Genomic DNA, 18,221 nt, shown 5'->3' on the forward strand with positions numbered 1-18,221 from the left:
TCCATAAGGTAATAAGTGCTCTTGATTTCTCCTTCTCAAAGATTTTCCAGTAGAGAGCAAAATTAATGGTTCTGTCGCTTTGGGCCCCCAAGCAGCAGAGCAATCTTGAGGGTCTTTTTCTCAATAGTTGTGTTTTGCTTCAAGTCAGATGTAACACACACACACACACACACACCTTCCAGAAACTTTAACTTTCGTCTCCTCAGTCTCAAACCATTTTGTAACTGTGTTGCATATCAGCTCAGGTTACATTTTTCTGAAACGAACATTTGTTTGAAGATCTGAAATATTTCAGTAACGGAAGGAATCTGTGAAGGGCCTCTAATACTGTCTGTAAGATCCCAGCGTATCCTAAAGACTTGTTCTCTTGGTCTTCCAGCAGTCAATACATGGACGAAAATGACGATGGGGAAGAAGACAGGTTCTTATCGAATGGGCTGATGAAGAAGAAGAAATATGAGGAAGAAGAATATGTAAGAGAACTCATCCGTCACTACAGGTAGTTGACCAACATTAAAATAGCAAAGCTGTAAACTCTCCAACTTTTCTCTCGGGCAGCATCCGGGCCACGCTTCCTTCGGCATGTCGGTCTTCAACCTGAGCAACGCCATCATGGGCAGCGGCATCCTGGGCCTGTCCTACGCCATGGCCAACACTGGCATTGTTCTCTTTACGTAGGTCCAGAGACTCCTTCTCATTGCATAAAGAGTGTTGTGACATTTATGTGTGCATGACTCACATTGGGACGTGGCGTTGCTCACAGGGATATTCCTAATGTGTTTACGTATTGACCCTTTGCTACGGCGTCACTTAGTCATGAGGTGCCATGACGGACGTCAGAAGTGAGGGACGGGAGTATTGAACAGAGCAACTGAGGTTGATGTCTTTGCCTGTATAGCCTTAGCTTCTACTAGTTCAAGTTGAGCTAGTTTGACGGTATTTACAAAAATTGGAAATAACCTTCTTCCGCCTCATGTATTTGTTGATTTGATCAAATCGCCAACTTTGCCTGAATTCACACTACGTTGTTTATACCACTACGTTATAAACAATGTTTCCCCTTGCACCAGCGCTGACTTAAACGTGTACAAAAGCTTTAGCTGTCCTCATTAAAAGTTATTCAAGAACTTTTTCCCAACCGCACAGCACCTATGACCATTTTTAAAGATCAGTCAGCTAAATGAAAGTGACATTAGGCTACCACCTGGTAGTTTTGATGTCTGTCATGGCCAGCCATGGAGTAGGCCGCCTTCTGAAGAGCACAACGTTACGTGCTAAGGGCCAATAACATTTGATCATGTGTTGGTTGTCGATTGGTCCAACAATGTCCTCACTGAGACTGGCAGCATCTGTCCTCAAACATTATTAGCAGGATCAGCTATGAGACAAAGCTCTACCTTCAAGTCCCAACGAGTTGGGTAGGATCTGCTGCTGGCGGCTGCTGCAGCTGCAAATGTTCTGTTCCTGTACTTCCAGTATCACCCTGCTTGACACATTTAGGCTATTTTCAGCAACCAAATGCCTGGATGAGTTGGCATTGCTCCGACATGACTCTACAGAGATCATCCTAGAACCATGCTCCGTGTCCCATGAGGCCGGCTCACCAAATGACACACGTCCCAGAGAGACTTTTCTGTCGTATTCAACTGAAAAAGCATGAAAACGTGCTTCGTCTTCACTCTTTGTCCGTCTTTGTGTGCAGAATCCTCCTAGTCGCTGTGGCCATCCTCTCCTTATACTCCGTTCATCTTCTCCTCATGACGGCAAAAGAAGGAGGTTGGTGTTAACACTTAACATGCATCTTGAGGATGCGGATGTGTTCGCTTGTTTTATTTTAGCAGGTTTTTTTAAGTGTGGGGGGAAAAACAGTATACACTTGATTGTCTTCATGTTTCCGCTTGTCTGCTTGGGCAGGATCTCTGATCTACGAGACGCTGGGGCACAAAGCGTTCGGTTGGCCGGGGAAAATGGCTGCCTTCGTATCGATAATCATGCAAAACATTGGAGGTAAATGTGAATTCCTAGCGCATGTGTGAGTCTGTCTGGACCTGGTGTTAAAGTGTGTCTTGGGTCAAATTGATCATAATTGGAGCCCTTCAGGAATGTGTTGGCTTGCTTCCAGCCACGTGCTTATGAGAGCTTTGATGCAGTTTTATCTACACCCACATTGAGTTTAGAAATGTATATTTAGAGATGTCATTTAATCAGAGTACAGGGTGATTCACACCTTTCAAAAATAAAATAAAAACATAGGATTATGGGCGAAAGATCAACACAAAATAACAGTGAAGCTGAAGGAAAAGATGCGATTTCTTTTTAAGTTTGTTAAAAAAAAGTTAATATTCAAAAGTGAATATGTTGGTTTGGATTTGTATTCAGCCCCTCTGCCTTAACACAATGCATGTGTCCATCAGCATGATGCTGCCACCACCAGCTTTAACCCTGGGGGAAAATGTGAGGTTTTTGCCACACCTAGCATCTCGCAAACATTCGCTTGTGGCAAACCTGTGTGGCACTTCTCATGAATTTCCTTTGAAAAACGGTTTTCTTTTTTTTTCTCCCACACTCTGTAATAAAGACCAGACTTGTGGAGTTCAGGTTAAGTCAGAGTCCTGTTTCCCAATCTCTGAAGTCAGTTACAATTGGCCTCTTGGAAGCTTCTTTGATAAATTCAAGACACTAATTACTCTAAATACGTTAATGACTCAGGATGAATTCATGCAGATACAAAGTGTGACCTACTGATGTCCTTGTCCTCTTGCAGCCATGTCCAGCTACCTCTTCATCGTGAAGTACGAGCTCCCTGAAGTCATCCGAGCCTTCTTACGCTTGGAGGAGAATTCAGGGTGAGGTCTCCTCTCGGGGATTTTGAGCACTTTTTACATTTTCCTTTAAGCATTCCTTGATCTCGCGGTCTCAAACTTGAGTTCTGTTTGCAGGGAATGGTACCTAAACGGCAACTACCTGGTGGTATTCGTGTCCATCGGAATTATTCTGCCGTTGTCCCTCCTGAAAAATCTGGGTAAGGACAAATCCTGTTTCGCTGCGTTGGATTCGTTCAGCGAGGTTCTCACTGAAACAAGGGGAAAAAAATAGGCTTAAGTAATTACATAAACAATACAAATGAGTTATAATCTAAAACGTAATGCATTTTTTTTCTCTCTCTAGGTTACCTGGGCTACACCAGTGGTTTTTCACTGTCTTGTATGGTCTTCTTCCTGGCTGTGGTAAGTTGAGCCTGTTCATAATTAGCATTTTAATTATTTTTTTTTTGGAAAAGATTAGACTTTCTTTTAAAGTATTTCAATGCTTTATAAAAGTTAGAATTTGAACTAAAAACTGTGAATAATGTCTCAAACAAGGTTTGACACAATTAACACCTAAAAGTAAAATGCAGTCTAGAGTTGGTTACTTGTTGCCAAGTTATGGCAACATTCCATGCCAACAAGCACATTCCATTAACTCATTTTTATTACAGCACTGTCACTGCATTAATTTCAAGTTCCTTCTCTCTATTCAGATGTACAGCTTTCCTAAAAGGTAGCTAGCCAACATGGAAATAAGTTTTACCAGCCTGTTTGAACATGTTAGGGTTTGTTAAAACCCGGGAATCTGCAATAAAATGCAAATAAATGAAAAGAATCGCAGTAACAGTCAGTAACTCTCCACTTTATAGCAGTAATCTGGAATAAATTGAAAAAGAATTGTCAATGTGAAATAATTTTGGATGAAAATTGTGTAAAATGCATTCCCTGGGACTAAATTTACAGCAAATTCAGTCAAGTGAATTGTAGTAAGACTGAGTCACCTGAACTGAAGTTTATTAAAAAAAAAACTATGACTATGGAGTTTAATTTTGCTTTCAAAATTAAGCTAACAGTTCAGCTAACATAAGCTAGGTGCTGTATTCACGGATCAACAAGCAGTTTATTTTCATTTAGTCTTTGACTTCCCACAAAGAGCTACAGTTTGCTATTGTATAACATGAAGAAAGAACAAAAAAGTCATTTTAACTGTTGGAAATGTCTAACATGTTAGCTTACAGCTGCTAGCTAGCATGCTTGTTCAAGCACACTGAGTGATTGTTTCATTATTTGTTTCATGTGCCCTCAAGTTGCCAATAAATATTGCTAACTTAGCTAGCAATATGGTTAGCTTTCGAATTAGTGTTACACAGTAATACATGTTTTTAACTATTTTTCTTTACGATATGAACAGATAAACAATTTATGGGACAAATAATGTATCTATACAGTTGAAACAAGGTTTTTATTTACAACATTTTTTCTTACAGTCTTGACTTGAATCACACTAAGCTGTTTTTAGCTCAGTCAGAACTACCAAAATTGTTTGGTTAAAGCCCAGTAGATAATGTTTTTTTTTTTTTTTGCTGCTCCTAGATTATCTACAAGAAGACCCAGCTGCCCTGCCCTCTCCCTTTCATGTACTCGTCCAACCTCAGTACGAACGCCAGCGACATTTCCAGGCTGTACGCGCTACGACACAACATGTCGCAGATGGACTTCTCGCGGGCCGACGTCTCCCCAGTGGTCACCAGCAACCAGGGCGACCACCACGCCACGGGCGTCCACTACGAGCCTCACCCCGACGACGAGGAAATGTGCCGGCCCAAATACTTCGTCTTCAACTCTCAGGTAGGGGGGCGAAGGACGGCCAAAAGTGTTCTGTTCAGCTGGGTCTACTTCTAGTAAAGGCTGGATTCCAGGTGTTTGCCGAGACATGTTTGGAAAAGGTGGGGTTATTTGAGGTGTGTCTTGGACCTTTGTGTGCTTATGGATTCATGCCTGGGCTTCTATAATCCTAAATCATGATAAGATTTTGGCGTTGTGTGCTATATTCCCATGTGGACTTAAGGTGAGCCACCTCTGATTCACAAAGGTGTGCAGTTTTTACTGTCCACAAGTAGAAATCCTAGAATTTTTTTTTCTAAGCTTCTTAGGAGAAGCAACTTTTTTCACCTTTGACCTGAACGAATACCTCACATGGCATCCAATCAGAACTGAGCCAGCCAAAAAAAGAAAAAACTGTCTCTACTGATTGTGCAGGGAAACGACACGACTTAGGAAGTACTGAGTAGGTGTTACATGTTTTACTATATTTTCCACGTTTTGCCACATAAAATAGATTTTACTGCATTTTATTGGATATTTTAATGCAATAATCACAATTCATAAATTTTTGAATTTGTGTCCTGACTCAAGCTCACTCAGATTAGAGGGAGAGAATACTGTTTACGTCTTACTACAGATTCTCCATTGGAAACAGGTCTGGATTTAAACTGGACCATTGGTGTTTCAGGTAGGGTGGCCAGGACTAACTAAACAAAGTTTTAAATCTAAACATTCAGTTGCATAGAAGTTTTTTTGTTCTTGGAGCAAACCATGCATTTATTTTTAATATTTTCCAAGAATTTAGAACTTGGGTGGTTTAAAAGTGAAAACTCGTTGTTTGTTGATGCATTTTGATTGTAATCTTTTGTTTTTGTCTCGACCCACAGACTGCATACACTGTCCCCATCCTGGCCTTTGCATTTGTCTGCCATCCCGAGGTGCTGCCTATCTACAGCGAGCTAAAAGAGTAAGCGCATTTTCTTTCACATCGAGATCTATCGTCCGTTTTTTTTTTTTTTTAAATCTACAACATTTAGCTGCCATCGGATAATTATTTGTTTTCTACGCTTGCAGTCGCAGCCGGAAAAAAATGCAGCGCGTCTCCAACCTGTCCATCCTCGCCATGCTCATCATGTACATGCTGTCGGCTCTGTTCGGCTACCTCACCTTTTATGGTAAGGGCAGTGAGCTACGTTAGATGGATATTGTGAGTTATTTACATAAATTAAATTACAAATTAAAAACTTTTTTTATTTACTTAGTTTATATTCAAAATTGACTTGACATTTTTAAGAGTGACAGAAAACAAACAATCTGTGAGGAAACATCTTTTATAAGCACTTTATCCAAACAGTTAGCATGCTAGCTTGAGTTAATCTTTGCAATCTGGAGGCAAAATATACACCTTATCCTGTAAAATGTTCTCTTGTGTAAGAGAAGTTTAAAAGCCACCTTTTTATTTCAGTTGATATTGAAAATTGACAAACTCTTTAAGAGTGACAGAAAACAATCTGTGAGGAAATACTTCCTACAAGCACTTTATCAGAACAGTTAGCGTGCTAGCTTGAGCTAAAATCGGCAGGTACATTTTAAGCCCCTCCAGCTAAAGCTAACTGCTAACTTTTGGGGTTGCTTTAAGTGTGACACGACTGCTTTGTTACACGTCTGTTGCAGACTTTGTGGAGGCCGAGTTGCTGCACACCTTTACCAAAGTTTACAAGTTTGACACCATGCTGCTGCTGGTGCGCCTGGCTGTCCTCACCGCCGTCACGCTCACTGTCCCCATCGTGCTTTTCCCTGTGAGTAAGCCACACTTTGAACACAGCGGCTCTGTGTCTGTTCTGCTTTCTATGTTTGTATTTTATTTTTATTATTTATTTAATGAGAACTTTCTTTTACATAGAGCACCGCCCCTTATTTTAGTCGGTTCCACTTTCATTTGAAAGGGTAACAGTTTGATTTGCGTCAGAGCACTTAAGCACACGTAAACACACACCGCCCTTTTAAATGTTAAATGCTGGGCTGTGTGTGTGTGGGCGTGGGTGTGTGTGTGTGTGTGGTTCTCCTTACAGAGTCCGTTTGTGTTTGTTCTTTTTTTTTTGTCATTTTCTGGATGGACTGGTCTTTTTCCGCTTAAACTCTGGGCAAATAAGTAGAACATGTTGTTCGCTTGAAACTCTTCCTGTCGTCATTCAGGAACCCAAGCACACAGCCTGTGGTTGTAAAAACCCGGCACCTCTTTATTGCACCCACACGCATTTAACGTCATCTAAAAGATTTCAGCACTACCACACTGTGCCGGCTAATGTTTTTCCTCAATGTCTGCTCATATTGGGTCAAGTGACGTGCGGCCGCCAAACCTTATCATCTTACTCCTATTCATTCACACATGTGCCCCTCTTACGTCCATCTCCATATATGGTCACAGGATAATTTTAGACTGCCCCTTATCTGACACCAGGAGAACAAAAAAAATGAGGGCCCACTGGTCAGTGGAAGTTTCCTGCCTCCTTTAGGCTCCAGAACACACACCAACACACACACACACACACACACACACACACACACACACACCAACACACACACACACACTTGAGATAATGTTGGCACATTATGTGCTTGTACTGAAGTTGTAATTGCACATGGCTGCCACTAAGGGGCAGCAAGTTTACTTTTTTCAGTAGTGAGCTGCAGTATACTGTATGCTGTATACTGCAGCTTTATAAAAAGTGTTTGTTTCACAATGTTAGTACAACAGTAGGATATGAACTCTAAATCAGCTTTACCATTTAGTAATCTTGCCGATGTTTGGGTGTTTTTCCTAAAGCAAGGTGTGGGAGAACTCCATGTTTCCCACCCTAACAACTGAGCAGTGGAAAAACCCTCACCCTGACCTCCTGTGAGATATCAGAGGCAGGGAACCGAGGGCAAGCAGGCAGGGGGAGGATAGTACATTCCTCGACATATCTTGTCTTACAATCCGCCGCACTAGGGTGTCTGTTCCTCGAAATGTGTTAGTAATGTTGAGAAATCAGCTTCCGGGTGCTTTGAGCTGGGAGAAATGGCTTTAAACCTGTGTTTAAAGCCAAACACAGGTTTGGCTTTAAAAGAACATCGTAGTCGAAACACGATTACAGTGAAAGGAAATTGACCCGGAATGCGACTTTTTAACTAGCTGTTACACATTTTAACAGAACTGAGAGGAGCTAATAAATTGTTTAACTGAATGTGCCATGCGCTAGCTAACATCTTCAACTTAACAGTGTTTTATTTTAAACAAAAATAATTGTAAAAACATTTCTATTTTACGGCAAGAAGGAAATATTTAGCAATAGCAATGTTTCTTTACATTTAAATAGTAGAAGCATGCTAGTTTTAGCTTTGGCTAAACTACATGTAATATTTAGCCTAAATATTACCTTCCAGTAACTGTGAACCACATAGCTAAGCTATCTGTGCTAAACAAATAAATATTTGGAAAACCTTCACTCAACTCAAACTAAAGCTAATGCCTCTTTATGTTTTTGACAAAAGAAGTAACTTTGTTGTAACTACAAGTCAAGCAGGAAGAACATCATCTTGGAGACCTAGACATAGTTAGCTAGCTAGTTTTAGCTTAAGTTAAAACCTGTAGGTAAAATTGATAATGTGTGTATGTTTAGCTATGTCTTAATACATGTTTTAATGAAATTACATGTTACCCAGCCAGTCATATAAAAACTAACGTTACCAAAACAGAAACGCATCGATGACTGTAGATAAGCAGTGCATAACAAATGTCTATGCTAGCTTTTATTTGTATAGCCAGTTGTGTGAACCACAAATCTGGCCACTTTTGGACAAAAAATAGATTTATTAAAATAATTTCCTGCAGCTAAAGCTAATCTTTGGTTTTTGAAAATTTTGTAGTGCTTGTAAAAAGTGAACCCCAGACAAAAAGGGAAACATTTAATATATATTAAAAAAATAAATCAGTTAGTTTCATCTTCATGCTAAGGAAGGAAGGTATTAACTACCCTTTTTTTAAAATTAAATAAATTGGATAATAACTGAGCTTAAGGTGATACTCATTTTAAAATTGCTCATTGTAGAAAACTAGCAAAAGAAAGAAGAAAACTTTAATTTCCTCATTTTAACAGCTACATTGTTTTATATTTTTTAAAAAGCTATGGAAATTACTTTCAGGTTAAAGTTTTATCTTCACATTAAGAAGATAAAACTTAGTTAACTTCTGAATGTGATGTTAAGTTAAACCTTAAACATTAAGGTTTGATATAGTCACATTAAACCTTAATGTTTAATGTAGCATGTAGTATGTAGAAACATGATAAGAACATAAGCACAGTTGGAATGCATAAATGCAGATTTGATCAAAAACGTCATCAAAATTTTACCAAAATCTTTTTGTGAGTGCTTTCAAAACTGGTTTTAACTTGTATACAACTGCAGCTGTATAGAGACATGAGTCAGTGGCTTTTTACATAAATTATTTCTAATGAAGAACCTGTTGCTGTCAGCATGCAAATAAATGAGCCGGCTTAGCGCTAAGGGAGCGCAGTTTTCCACTGGTACTTGGCATTCTTATTAGAGAGTCGTAGGTGTGCAGAGTTAGGAATGTTTCATTAACTCACCATAACTATTCATTCTGTAAATTAAACCGCTGCTACTGCACAGTGGGGAGACTGATAAAGAAGAATGTGCAGCACTGAACCCAAAGAACTGCTTTGCCTCACCGTTGTTCTGCCAAGTTTCCGTCCGGCCTCCTGAATCCACCTGGCAGGTTTTAAAGGAAAACGCCGACGACCTTCAGCGAGAGATTAACGTTAGCTTTGTCTGCCGACTGTCCTCGGCTCCCGTGGCAACGCAGTGGTCGTGAGCGAAGACGACACATGCAGACGGGTGTGCAACCTGAAAGCACGTGTGTGTGCTGCGGCGGGCGGTCGCATGAAGGGTAGACGCCGACGGCGCCCTGATCACACGGGGCTTTTCCTGGGATCTGGTACATAATGAAGGGGCTTTATGTGGAGGCAGACATGTCCCAGTTCTCAGGCCAACCAGGCCACAGGTGAAGCCGCCGCCATCTTACCATCATAAACATTCAGGTAGAGATGTAGAGTATAAAAACGTGATAATTACTCAGAAAAATGACATGAACAAATCTAAAACATGCAGAAAAAACATCTTATTAGGAAATGTAAAATGTAGTTAAAACATTTAATCAGGCAAAAACAAAGTAAATCCTGGTTAAAATAAATTTCTACCTTGGTAACACTTACCAAACCAAATTGGAAAATTAGCTCAAATAAAATGGAATTATAGATTGCAGTTCTAGTAAACTGAAAAATTAACTAAACATAAATGCATTTAGGTGTGTAAATAAATCTCAAACTGCAAGAAAAAGATGATATCAAACACATTAACATCAATTTTAATGCTCAAAGATGTAAACTGTGTAGAACTGCGTTAGCCGATTAAAATTAAACATGTAATTCATTCTTCTTGGATTTCTAACGCACTGAATAAAATTACTTTGCAATATAACACATAAACATACCTTTGAGTTTCACTTTAATTTATCAAACGCTACATTACTCTCCAGTTTGACAATTTAATGTTCATTTTTTATTCTGTAAAAAGAAGTCTGTTTTCTAAATATGAAATATTCAGTGTGTTTTGCACCTTTCTTCTGGTTAGTTGGTCCTGCAGTGAGCCAGTGTCGCCACTAGAGGGCTCATCGTCCTATCAATCGAGTTCTGTGTTTGTTTTGGTTGAAAAAGGGGAACTACTCTTCTTCAGAAGGCTCTTGTTTGGGTGTCTAGTTTCCGCTGATGCTTCAGTGCTTCCTTAGCCCACAAACCCTTTGAGGTGACTTTCCTGTTGAGTATTTTTACTCGTGAGGGACTTTTCACCTTTGCTGCCGATACTTTCCATTCTCACTTGCCTTGTGCGCCGACAGTCGAGCCACGCGTTTATCTTAGCGAAGCACAAAGCAGAAATATGGTTCAGATCTTGCATCAACCTCAGTGTGTGTAGTTTGTGTTTCACTCTACTCGGGTGATGAGTGAAAATACGACCCATGTGGGCAGGCCCATACAGCAGAAACCTTGTTCTTGGTTCGTTTCCAACAGGCCAAAGCCAGATGTGTCCGGCTCAGTTTGGCTCTACAAGTAAATACCAAGGAGCAGAGTGTGCAAATATCACACGGTGAACTCCAAAGGCTTGGTGCCAGGTAGCAGGCCTGTGCTGAATGGTTTGGTGCCATGGAGAGAAATGCAGCATGCAGGCTCGACTTTTCCAGGACGACCAAATTATGCACAAACCCCTGGGAAGGAGGGAGGGAGGAAGACTGATGAAGATCTTAGATTTATGGCATGATATGAATTTTTGGAACAAATGGAGACAATTTCTTGGCAGTGGATCCAACAGTGCGAGCATCTCAGTTTTGCTTTGGTTCAATCTGGCAGCCCAGAAAATCAAGATAATTAGTATTTGTACCTAGCAGTGAAGCATAAATAAACCTCTTCTTTAACCCAGGCTTAAAAGACTTGAGCGTTGCCAGCACTGGAGAAAATTTGATAAGACCTTGAGATGTGCAAGTCACGACTGCTCAGTTGTTTTAATGTGACACACTTGGGTAAGAAAGGTAAAGCAGAACAATGAGTAAGAATGAAAACTGCCAACAGCAACTCCTTCCCTCCCTCCCCGCATTCTTAGCCCGCCCTTTTCTCACTGGTGGCTGATGCAACCTCATAGTCCCATTGCGCCGCGGGAGATAAAACGACGCTTTCTTTCTACCTTTCCCCCCGTGACCCGCCAATCCACGGTGCCTCGGGTTTCTCCTGATCCCCACAACCTTTCCCCCAGTGAGGAGGCTTAACCAGCAAAAAGGTGTCTTAGCTGAGATCTGCTGCTTTACCTCCCGTCTTTTCTTAAACACACCCAGTTCAGGAACATACCCTGAGACACCAAGTCTGAGAAAGGGAACATTATTGTAATGTCTGTTTTGAAGGAAAAAAGTCACAAGGCTGGCAGAAGAGGGGTCTAAATATAGATGCATGCTACCAATGAGGCACCGTGTTTTGTCTGGCACATAAACCCTTCATTAAAGACGTTAAGGTTTGCAGGTCTAATGTGAAAAAGCTTGAAGAGTTGGGATGCAAGCTACGGTCACACTGCAGCCTGAAATGACCAAAATCTGAACCTTTTGCCCTTGTGCGACCTTTATCTGATCTTTTGATGACAGGCTGAACAACACAGATCGAATATTTTACAAATGCAACCCGACCGCTTGGATATGTGGTCCTCAGTCCGTCACGTATCCGATCTTTTCAAATGTGACCTTGTGTTTGTAGGTACAGGGAGCGTTCATCCGACCTGTTTGTCACTGACACTCGACGAATGTCACTATTCTGCATTCAGGAAGAAAAACAACAACCATGTTGGACGATGCTGAGATTTAAGTCGTTAATGTGATGTTTCTGGTTTGACAACAACTTAAAAATCGCAAGATACAGTCCACCGTTACTGTCCATATTTACTTCTGCAAACACTGAGCGCGTTCGCTACGTTTGACACTACTGTGTCCTCTACTGCACATGCTTGATGCTTTTAAGTTGTTTCAGGTTCACACACTTGATCTCATACAAGTGGCATTTATTTCTGAAAATAAATTCACAAAAAATTGGAACTGAATGTTACGGTTTACAGTGTGAATGCAGCCTAAAACACGTTACAGTTTGCGTTTGTATTCGCGAAGCCTCCTTCATGTCAGATGGATCTGTAAAGTTCTAGGTGCGGCAATCAAGTGCAACCCCTAAACGCTCGTGGCTTGTTTCCTCTCAGATCCGCTCCTCCATCACCACGTTGCTCTTCAAGGGCCGTGACTTCAGCTGGACCCGCCACTTGGTGATCGCCGCGCTCATCCTGGCCTTCAACAACATGCTGGTCATCTTCGTTCCCACAATCAGGGACATCTTTGGCTTCATCGGTAAGTCCTGACTCACGGTTTCTTTTATTAGTCTTTCAGTCCGGTGGACACATGAAGCTGCCGACGGCAGACGGTCGACACCTCAACGCTAAATATAACCGAGTCATTTAAACCTCCTGCACTCTAAGAGAAGTTTAGAAGTGCCCTACTTTTTTTTTTGCTTACAGCAGGAAGAGCCTCAACCTAAATCGTCAAGGGTCTCGCTCTGCGAGTCATGACTGTCCTCAGTGCATTTTTAGCCTGGCAGGACGAGCATTTTGCCATCTTTTCTGCTTGCTCACTCAATACCTAATAGGGCACATTCTGTAGGAGGGCAGGCAGTTAGGCAGTAAAGAGAAATCTGCTGAAGCAACGGGAAAACTACTGCAACCTAACCTGCAATCAAATAGTAAACTATGTATTGTCAACGCACAATATGAAGAAAATTCTAGTCCTCACTCACCATAAATTGCAACCTGTTGAGTGCAACCAGGTATTGAGTGCTTTAATGAGCCCTTCTTCCCCTCTATTTGCAGGTGCTTCTGCAGCTACAATGCTCATCTTCATCCTTCCTGCTGCCTTCTACCTCCGCCTGGTTAAGTCGTTACCATACAACTCCTGGCAGAAGGTTTCGGTAAGTTTGCACTGCCATTAGGTTTGTTCTCCTCTTCTAAGCTCTCTGTCTTTCTCCACCACGGCTGATGTTATTGTCTCTGGACCTAAAGAGGAGCGTTCTAGAGTCAGCGCACACCTTCAGTTGTTTCAGATAGAAACTCAAGATCAGGCCTGAAATCTGGAAGTAGTGATCGATTCAGACCCGAACCTTCAGAGCCACATAAAGACAGTAACAAACTGGGCCTTCTGTCGCCTGAAGAACATTTCCAGGACTCGAAGACTGAGGTCGCAGCAAGATCTAGAGAAGTCTTTATCTTTAGTCACATTGAGTTCTAGGACAGTGTCAAACTTCAAGACCTCTCTGGTCTTCAGGTTCTGGTTCTGCATCACCAGAACCAAACATGGAGAACCAGCATTCAGCTTCTATGCACCACAAATCTGGAACAGACCTCCAGAAAACACCCAAAACACTTAGTTCCTACATTAAACAACATTTGACAAAATGTGTTGTTTATTGTTTGTTTCATAATTGATGACTGTATGATGTTTTTATGGCATAAAGCAACTGCCTTGTTGCCGAATGTGCTATGCTAATAAACTTGAGTTGACCAAAAGTCAATACATCTCCAGGCGACCCCAGTTTATTGCCTCCTTACCCAGAATCCCTTCTTGTTCCCGTCTCTCTCTCTCTCTCCAGGCGGCGGTCTTCCTGGCCGTGGGGGTGGTCTTCATGATTGGCAGCTTGTTTCTTATCGTTCTCGACTGGATCCATCACCCACCCGGCACCAGCCACGCCCACTAAAGACCCCCCTCCTTCTCACGTTCGGATTTATATCTAAGACAGCAGCAGCCATCCTTTCCCAACCACACCACAATCTTCGTCACTTCCCGCGACTGAATTATTCAGACAATCTCCAGCGTATCGACCGGATGCTCTGCATCCTCAGAACATCATTTGGAGGACTTTTTTTTTTTTTCCTTCTTTTGTACGTTAGAATGTAACAACTTCAGACTTTGACGTAAATACGCCGTTACAGGCGGTCTGGAATCATCATCGCGATGAAGATATCGTACTTCCAGCTGTGAAGATGCTGAGCAAATCTTTCACTTTGAAGAGCAGCGTTGTGATTGGACCGCAGGGCTGGAAAAGGCGACGGCGTTTGCCGCCGTTCTCCTCCTCCTTCTGAAATTAAGCTACATTTACAAATGGAGTGTGTCGTCACCCATGACAAACAAGCACTTGGATTACTTTTCACTTTATGTGGAGATGCAGTAGACGCCTCCACTCGTATAAAAAATATGCGCACATGTATTTCTTTAAGCTACTGTCCATGAAATTAATCAACAAAGACGGTTAAGCGGAAAAATCATCTTCTTTTTCCCCCCCACTTAAATTGATTAAAAACAATAACAAATCAGAAACCTTGCCAAAGTCTGCATTCGTCAGGGACGATCGTCTTGACCAGCTGCGTACAAGAAGGTGCTTTCAGTATTGCTGTCATACAGAACTCTGAACATGGAGGAGACGGAGGTACATAATCACCTGTAGCTACTGCATTAAGTAGCATTGTACATATCTCAGGCGACCTATCAGAGTTCTCTGCTGTTCAGGTGAAAACGAAGACGAACGATCATTTTCAAACAACATGCCTGCTGGAATAACCTATGAGACACATAAAGTAGGGCTAGACTGCTGGATGGAGAATCACTTGTTACTTTTACACAGAGTTAGCTGAAACATCCAGAGGCAGCTAGAGTTTTCATCAGCGAAAGCTGAAATCGTTTCTCTAAATATCCGTAACTTCTATTCTCTACTCTTGTTGCGTATTTGTATCGTAACTCTCAGTTCAAACCTTTATCATGTGAATGCTACATTTGTAGTCAAGTTTGCGGCTACCTGCTGACGTTAGGCTGGAGGCCGACTGGCTTTTCTAGAAATTGGAGCTCGGATTTGGAAATGACGTCAGAGCCAAGGAAAGCTCATTACTTTAGCTAGATACCCGTTATATGTTTGAGGCGGCCACATTGATTTAAATCCGGTGACTGATGTAATTACAGTTTCAAGATGTGGACCAGTCAGGCTGTTTTTCCCAACTTGGAAGAACTGGAGAAAGATATTTTTCTAGCCTCAGATTCGAGGTGGAAGCTGTACATCAACACAACATTGTGGTTCAACTGAGAGGAAAACTGTACAAATGGGGGCAGATCAAATGTATGTGAAGGCCGTTAAAAAAACTTCTTACATTTTTAAATTTCACACTTCAGATTGAATTATTTCCAAGTCAAGCCAATGAACTACAACTTTTAGAGAAAGTAGTGAAGGATTTAAACGTAGTAATAATGTCTGTTACAGTCAGTTATAGTCAAAGTAAGTGCCATGCTAATCAATAGGTGTTTGGTAAATGTCTTTGTAATGCTTTTGTACTAAATCGGTTTTTAAGGAGTAACTTGATTTGCAATTGTCTTTTTCATCATTATCAAAGGCTACAAATAACATTGGCTGTCCCAAAGCATTTAATTTTAAAACCCCCAATAATCACCAGTCATCAATAATTTGGACAAAAGTGAACAAACACAACGTCTAAATGTCAAATTACAACATCGTCCCATTTTAGCAATGGTATCGTGAATCAGCTGCATTCTGTACATCATCCATGCTTTGTTTCCAAATTCTTTATTAGTACACATTTAAAGCCAATACACTTACACAGATATTGGGCTGTTGCTCATTTCATTTTATATTTATGCTTTTATAAATATGGAAAGTCATTCATGTGGCTATGCAAAGCTCTCTTATGAAAATGCTGCATATGAAGTTAATGTAACAGCTACTTGCTGATCCTTGGCAATAAATCAACTGTTTACACACAAAACTATTTTATATTTTCTCAAATGTACGTTTTTTACAACAAAAAATGTTTGGGGGCGGGAGGGTTAGAAATTTAAAATGAATGTTATACATTTCTAAAGTAATCAGTATCCGTTTCCCCAAATTGCTAAACCTCAATATCACATTTGTTTCTAAAGGATTTTTCCATTTCAGCTATGCTAGCTTAACCATCTCTGGCTGCTAGCTGAATATCTAGCTCATAAATGCAAGACATTTTTGTCTTTCTGCCTTCATTTTAGCTACAAATTGAACAACATAGAGTTTTTATTTCTCTGAAACATAAAGTGGCTGTTCTTTAAACTGATATTTCAAGAGAAGTGACATGTTAAAACGTACCTGGGTCACTCACTATTTGGCTAACAACAGTGTTCAGTCGCTAAGCTAAAGTTTGTTACTATTCAGCAATTCGTTGTTACAAATGCCTTAAATGTCTATTACCTACATTTTAAAATGGAGACCTAAATTGTGCCTTTCGGATACTTTTTATTTCTCTATATTTTTGGCATTTGAAACGCGTGCCTTTTGTAAAGTAGCTGGTGACGACATGAGAAGCTCGGATTCGCCTGATTCCACCGTCAGTCGTTGCGCCGTTACGTGTCGCGAACACACCCCTGCCAAAGTGGACATTTATAGATCCTTTGTGGATCTACGTACGTGAAGCAAATAGATATTTCAAATGAAATAGTGTATTATGTGCATGTTTTTGGATTACAAACGTGGTCTTTTTTTTGGACAATTGTACATGCTGTGTAAATAATCTTTATTTTATGGTACACCGACATTCATCGCCGCTGAGTGGGTTGTGGGGGGTTGTACTTGAGAAGCCTTTTACAATCATTTGTTTTTAGTATATATATATTATTATATAAATGTGGATGAGTGTTAGCCTGTTTTTGTTCTCTTGCTGTATGACAGTAGCTCGCCTTTTTTTTTCTCTCTCTCTACGTGATGCTTGTACATTTGTCGACTGTTTTCTCCTTACATACATATTCTCATGTTTTAGCGTGACCTTTTCGGATCAGAACATCTATTGGATCACAATAGCATTATTTTTCTCAAAACACATCAGAATTAAGGCAGTTCAGTTTTTGCTCCGGGTTCAATAAAGCTAAATCATGAAAGCAAGACAATAATTTCTTTTTTACCTCAGGTTATCAAAAATGCACAACAATATTTCAACTCCCCGCCGACAATCGTTCGTAGCTGAAGGTCCCATCTTACTGAGGCTTGCAATGTGTATCAGTGCTGTCCTAGAAACATCTTTGGTGAAGTTTCATTTTGTATAACTTTACTTGAATCAAAGCATTTCTTAGCCTGATAAAGCAACGGTGCCTTTGTTATTGAAGAAGTGCAATGAATGTTCAGTATTGGTCTTACGAATGTTTTTTGACCTCAGTTAAATGTAAGAGACTCATGGCCTCCTCAGGTTGGGTCGTCTTACGAAGAAGTATAACTATCCACACTACACATTGACCCTCTAAGTATCTCAGGTTCGCGGTCTGGATTCATTTGTTCCCCCCCCACACGTTTGCGTGCAGCGTCGAAGAATTTTACCTCAGCCTATGCTGTACAGACGGACGCATTTTGTGCTGGCACAGACAAACGGCCTCCTCGTGCTTTTTCTAAAGCAGACACCAGCGAACGCTGATTCGAGGGAAGGGTGAACAAAACCGCCTCGGCCTTGGTTTTCTACGGACCCTCAGGCACGGAGAAGCACTGGCTCAATGTTTTTGCTGTTCCCAGTGTCTTTACTCCCTGTGGATCAGGCTAAACATTCAGATTTGTAATTTACTTAGAGAGTGTTTTATTGTTGTTTGTTTTTTTTTTGTATCTGTGATGCTGTTTCATTACGATGAATAAAATGTGATAAGAAAAATAAAATCGTCTTGTTTTTTTTATGTGGTTGTTGCTTATATAAAGAAATAACAGCTTAGATTATAAATACAGGGTCTGACAAGATTTTCTAAATTATCACCGGAACTTTCTCGTTTGCACCCGGGATCGGAGGGACTACTGGTAGATGGTTTGCAGCAGATTTTTTTTTTACAAATAAAAGTATCAAAACCTGAGTCATTTTGTTTTAATTCAACTCCCTATATACTGTGTACCCCTAAATAAA

General features: G+C 40.7%; 1 protein-coding gene across 2 annotated transcripts in view; it reads left to right on the forward strand.

Moving 5' to 3' along the window:
- The window catches only part of LOC102219132 (sodium-coupled neutral amino acid transporter 4-like), a 30,713-nt gene extending 12,730 nt beyond the window's left edge, over window positions 1–17,983 (forward strand). For both annotated transcript variants that reach the window (XM_023349819.1, XM_014469577.2), the window contains exons 3-16: window positions 380–473; window positions 559–674; window positions 1,703–1,776; window positions 1,915–2,007; window positions 2,765–2,846; window positions 2,940–3,022; window positions 3,169–3,227; window positions 4,401–4,655; window positions 5,519–5,598; window positions 5,706–5,806; window positions 6,306–6,430; window positions 12,474–12,618; window positions 13,134–13,231; window positions 13,910–17,983. In XM_023349819.1, coding sequence (XP_023205587.1) covers window positions 380–473; window positions 559–674; window positions 1,703–1,776; window positions 1,915–2,007; window positions 2,765–2,846; window positions 2,940–3,022; window positions 3,169–3,227; window positions 4,401–4,655; window positions 5,519–5,598; window positions 5,706–5,806; window positions 6,306–6,430; window positions 12,474–12,618; window positions 13,134–13,231; window positions 13,910–14,014 — 1,510 coding nt within the window. In that variant the 3' untranslated portion in view covers window positions 14,015–17,983. The remainder of the gene's footprint in view (window positions 1–379; window positions 474–558; window positions 675–1,702; window positions 1,777–1,914; window positions 2,008–2,764; window positions 2,847–2,939; window positions 3,023–3,168; window positions 3,228–4,400; window positions 4,656–5,518; window positions 5,599–5,705; window positions 5,807–6,305; window positions 6,431–12,473; window positions 12,619–13,133; window positions 13,232–13,909) is intronic.
- Window positions 17,984–18,221: the final 238 nt, after the last annotated feature.

Source organism: Xiphophorus maculatus, chromosome 17, assembly GCF_002775205.1.
Source record: "Xiphophorus maculatus strain JP 163 A chromosome 17, X_maculatus-5.0-male, whole genome shotgun sequence".
NCBI lineage: Eukaryota > Metazoa > Chordata > Actinopteri > Cyprinodontiformes > Poeciliidae > Xiphophorus > Xiphophorus maculatus.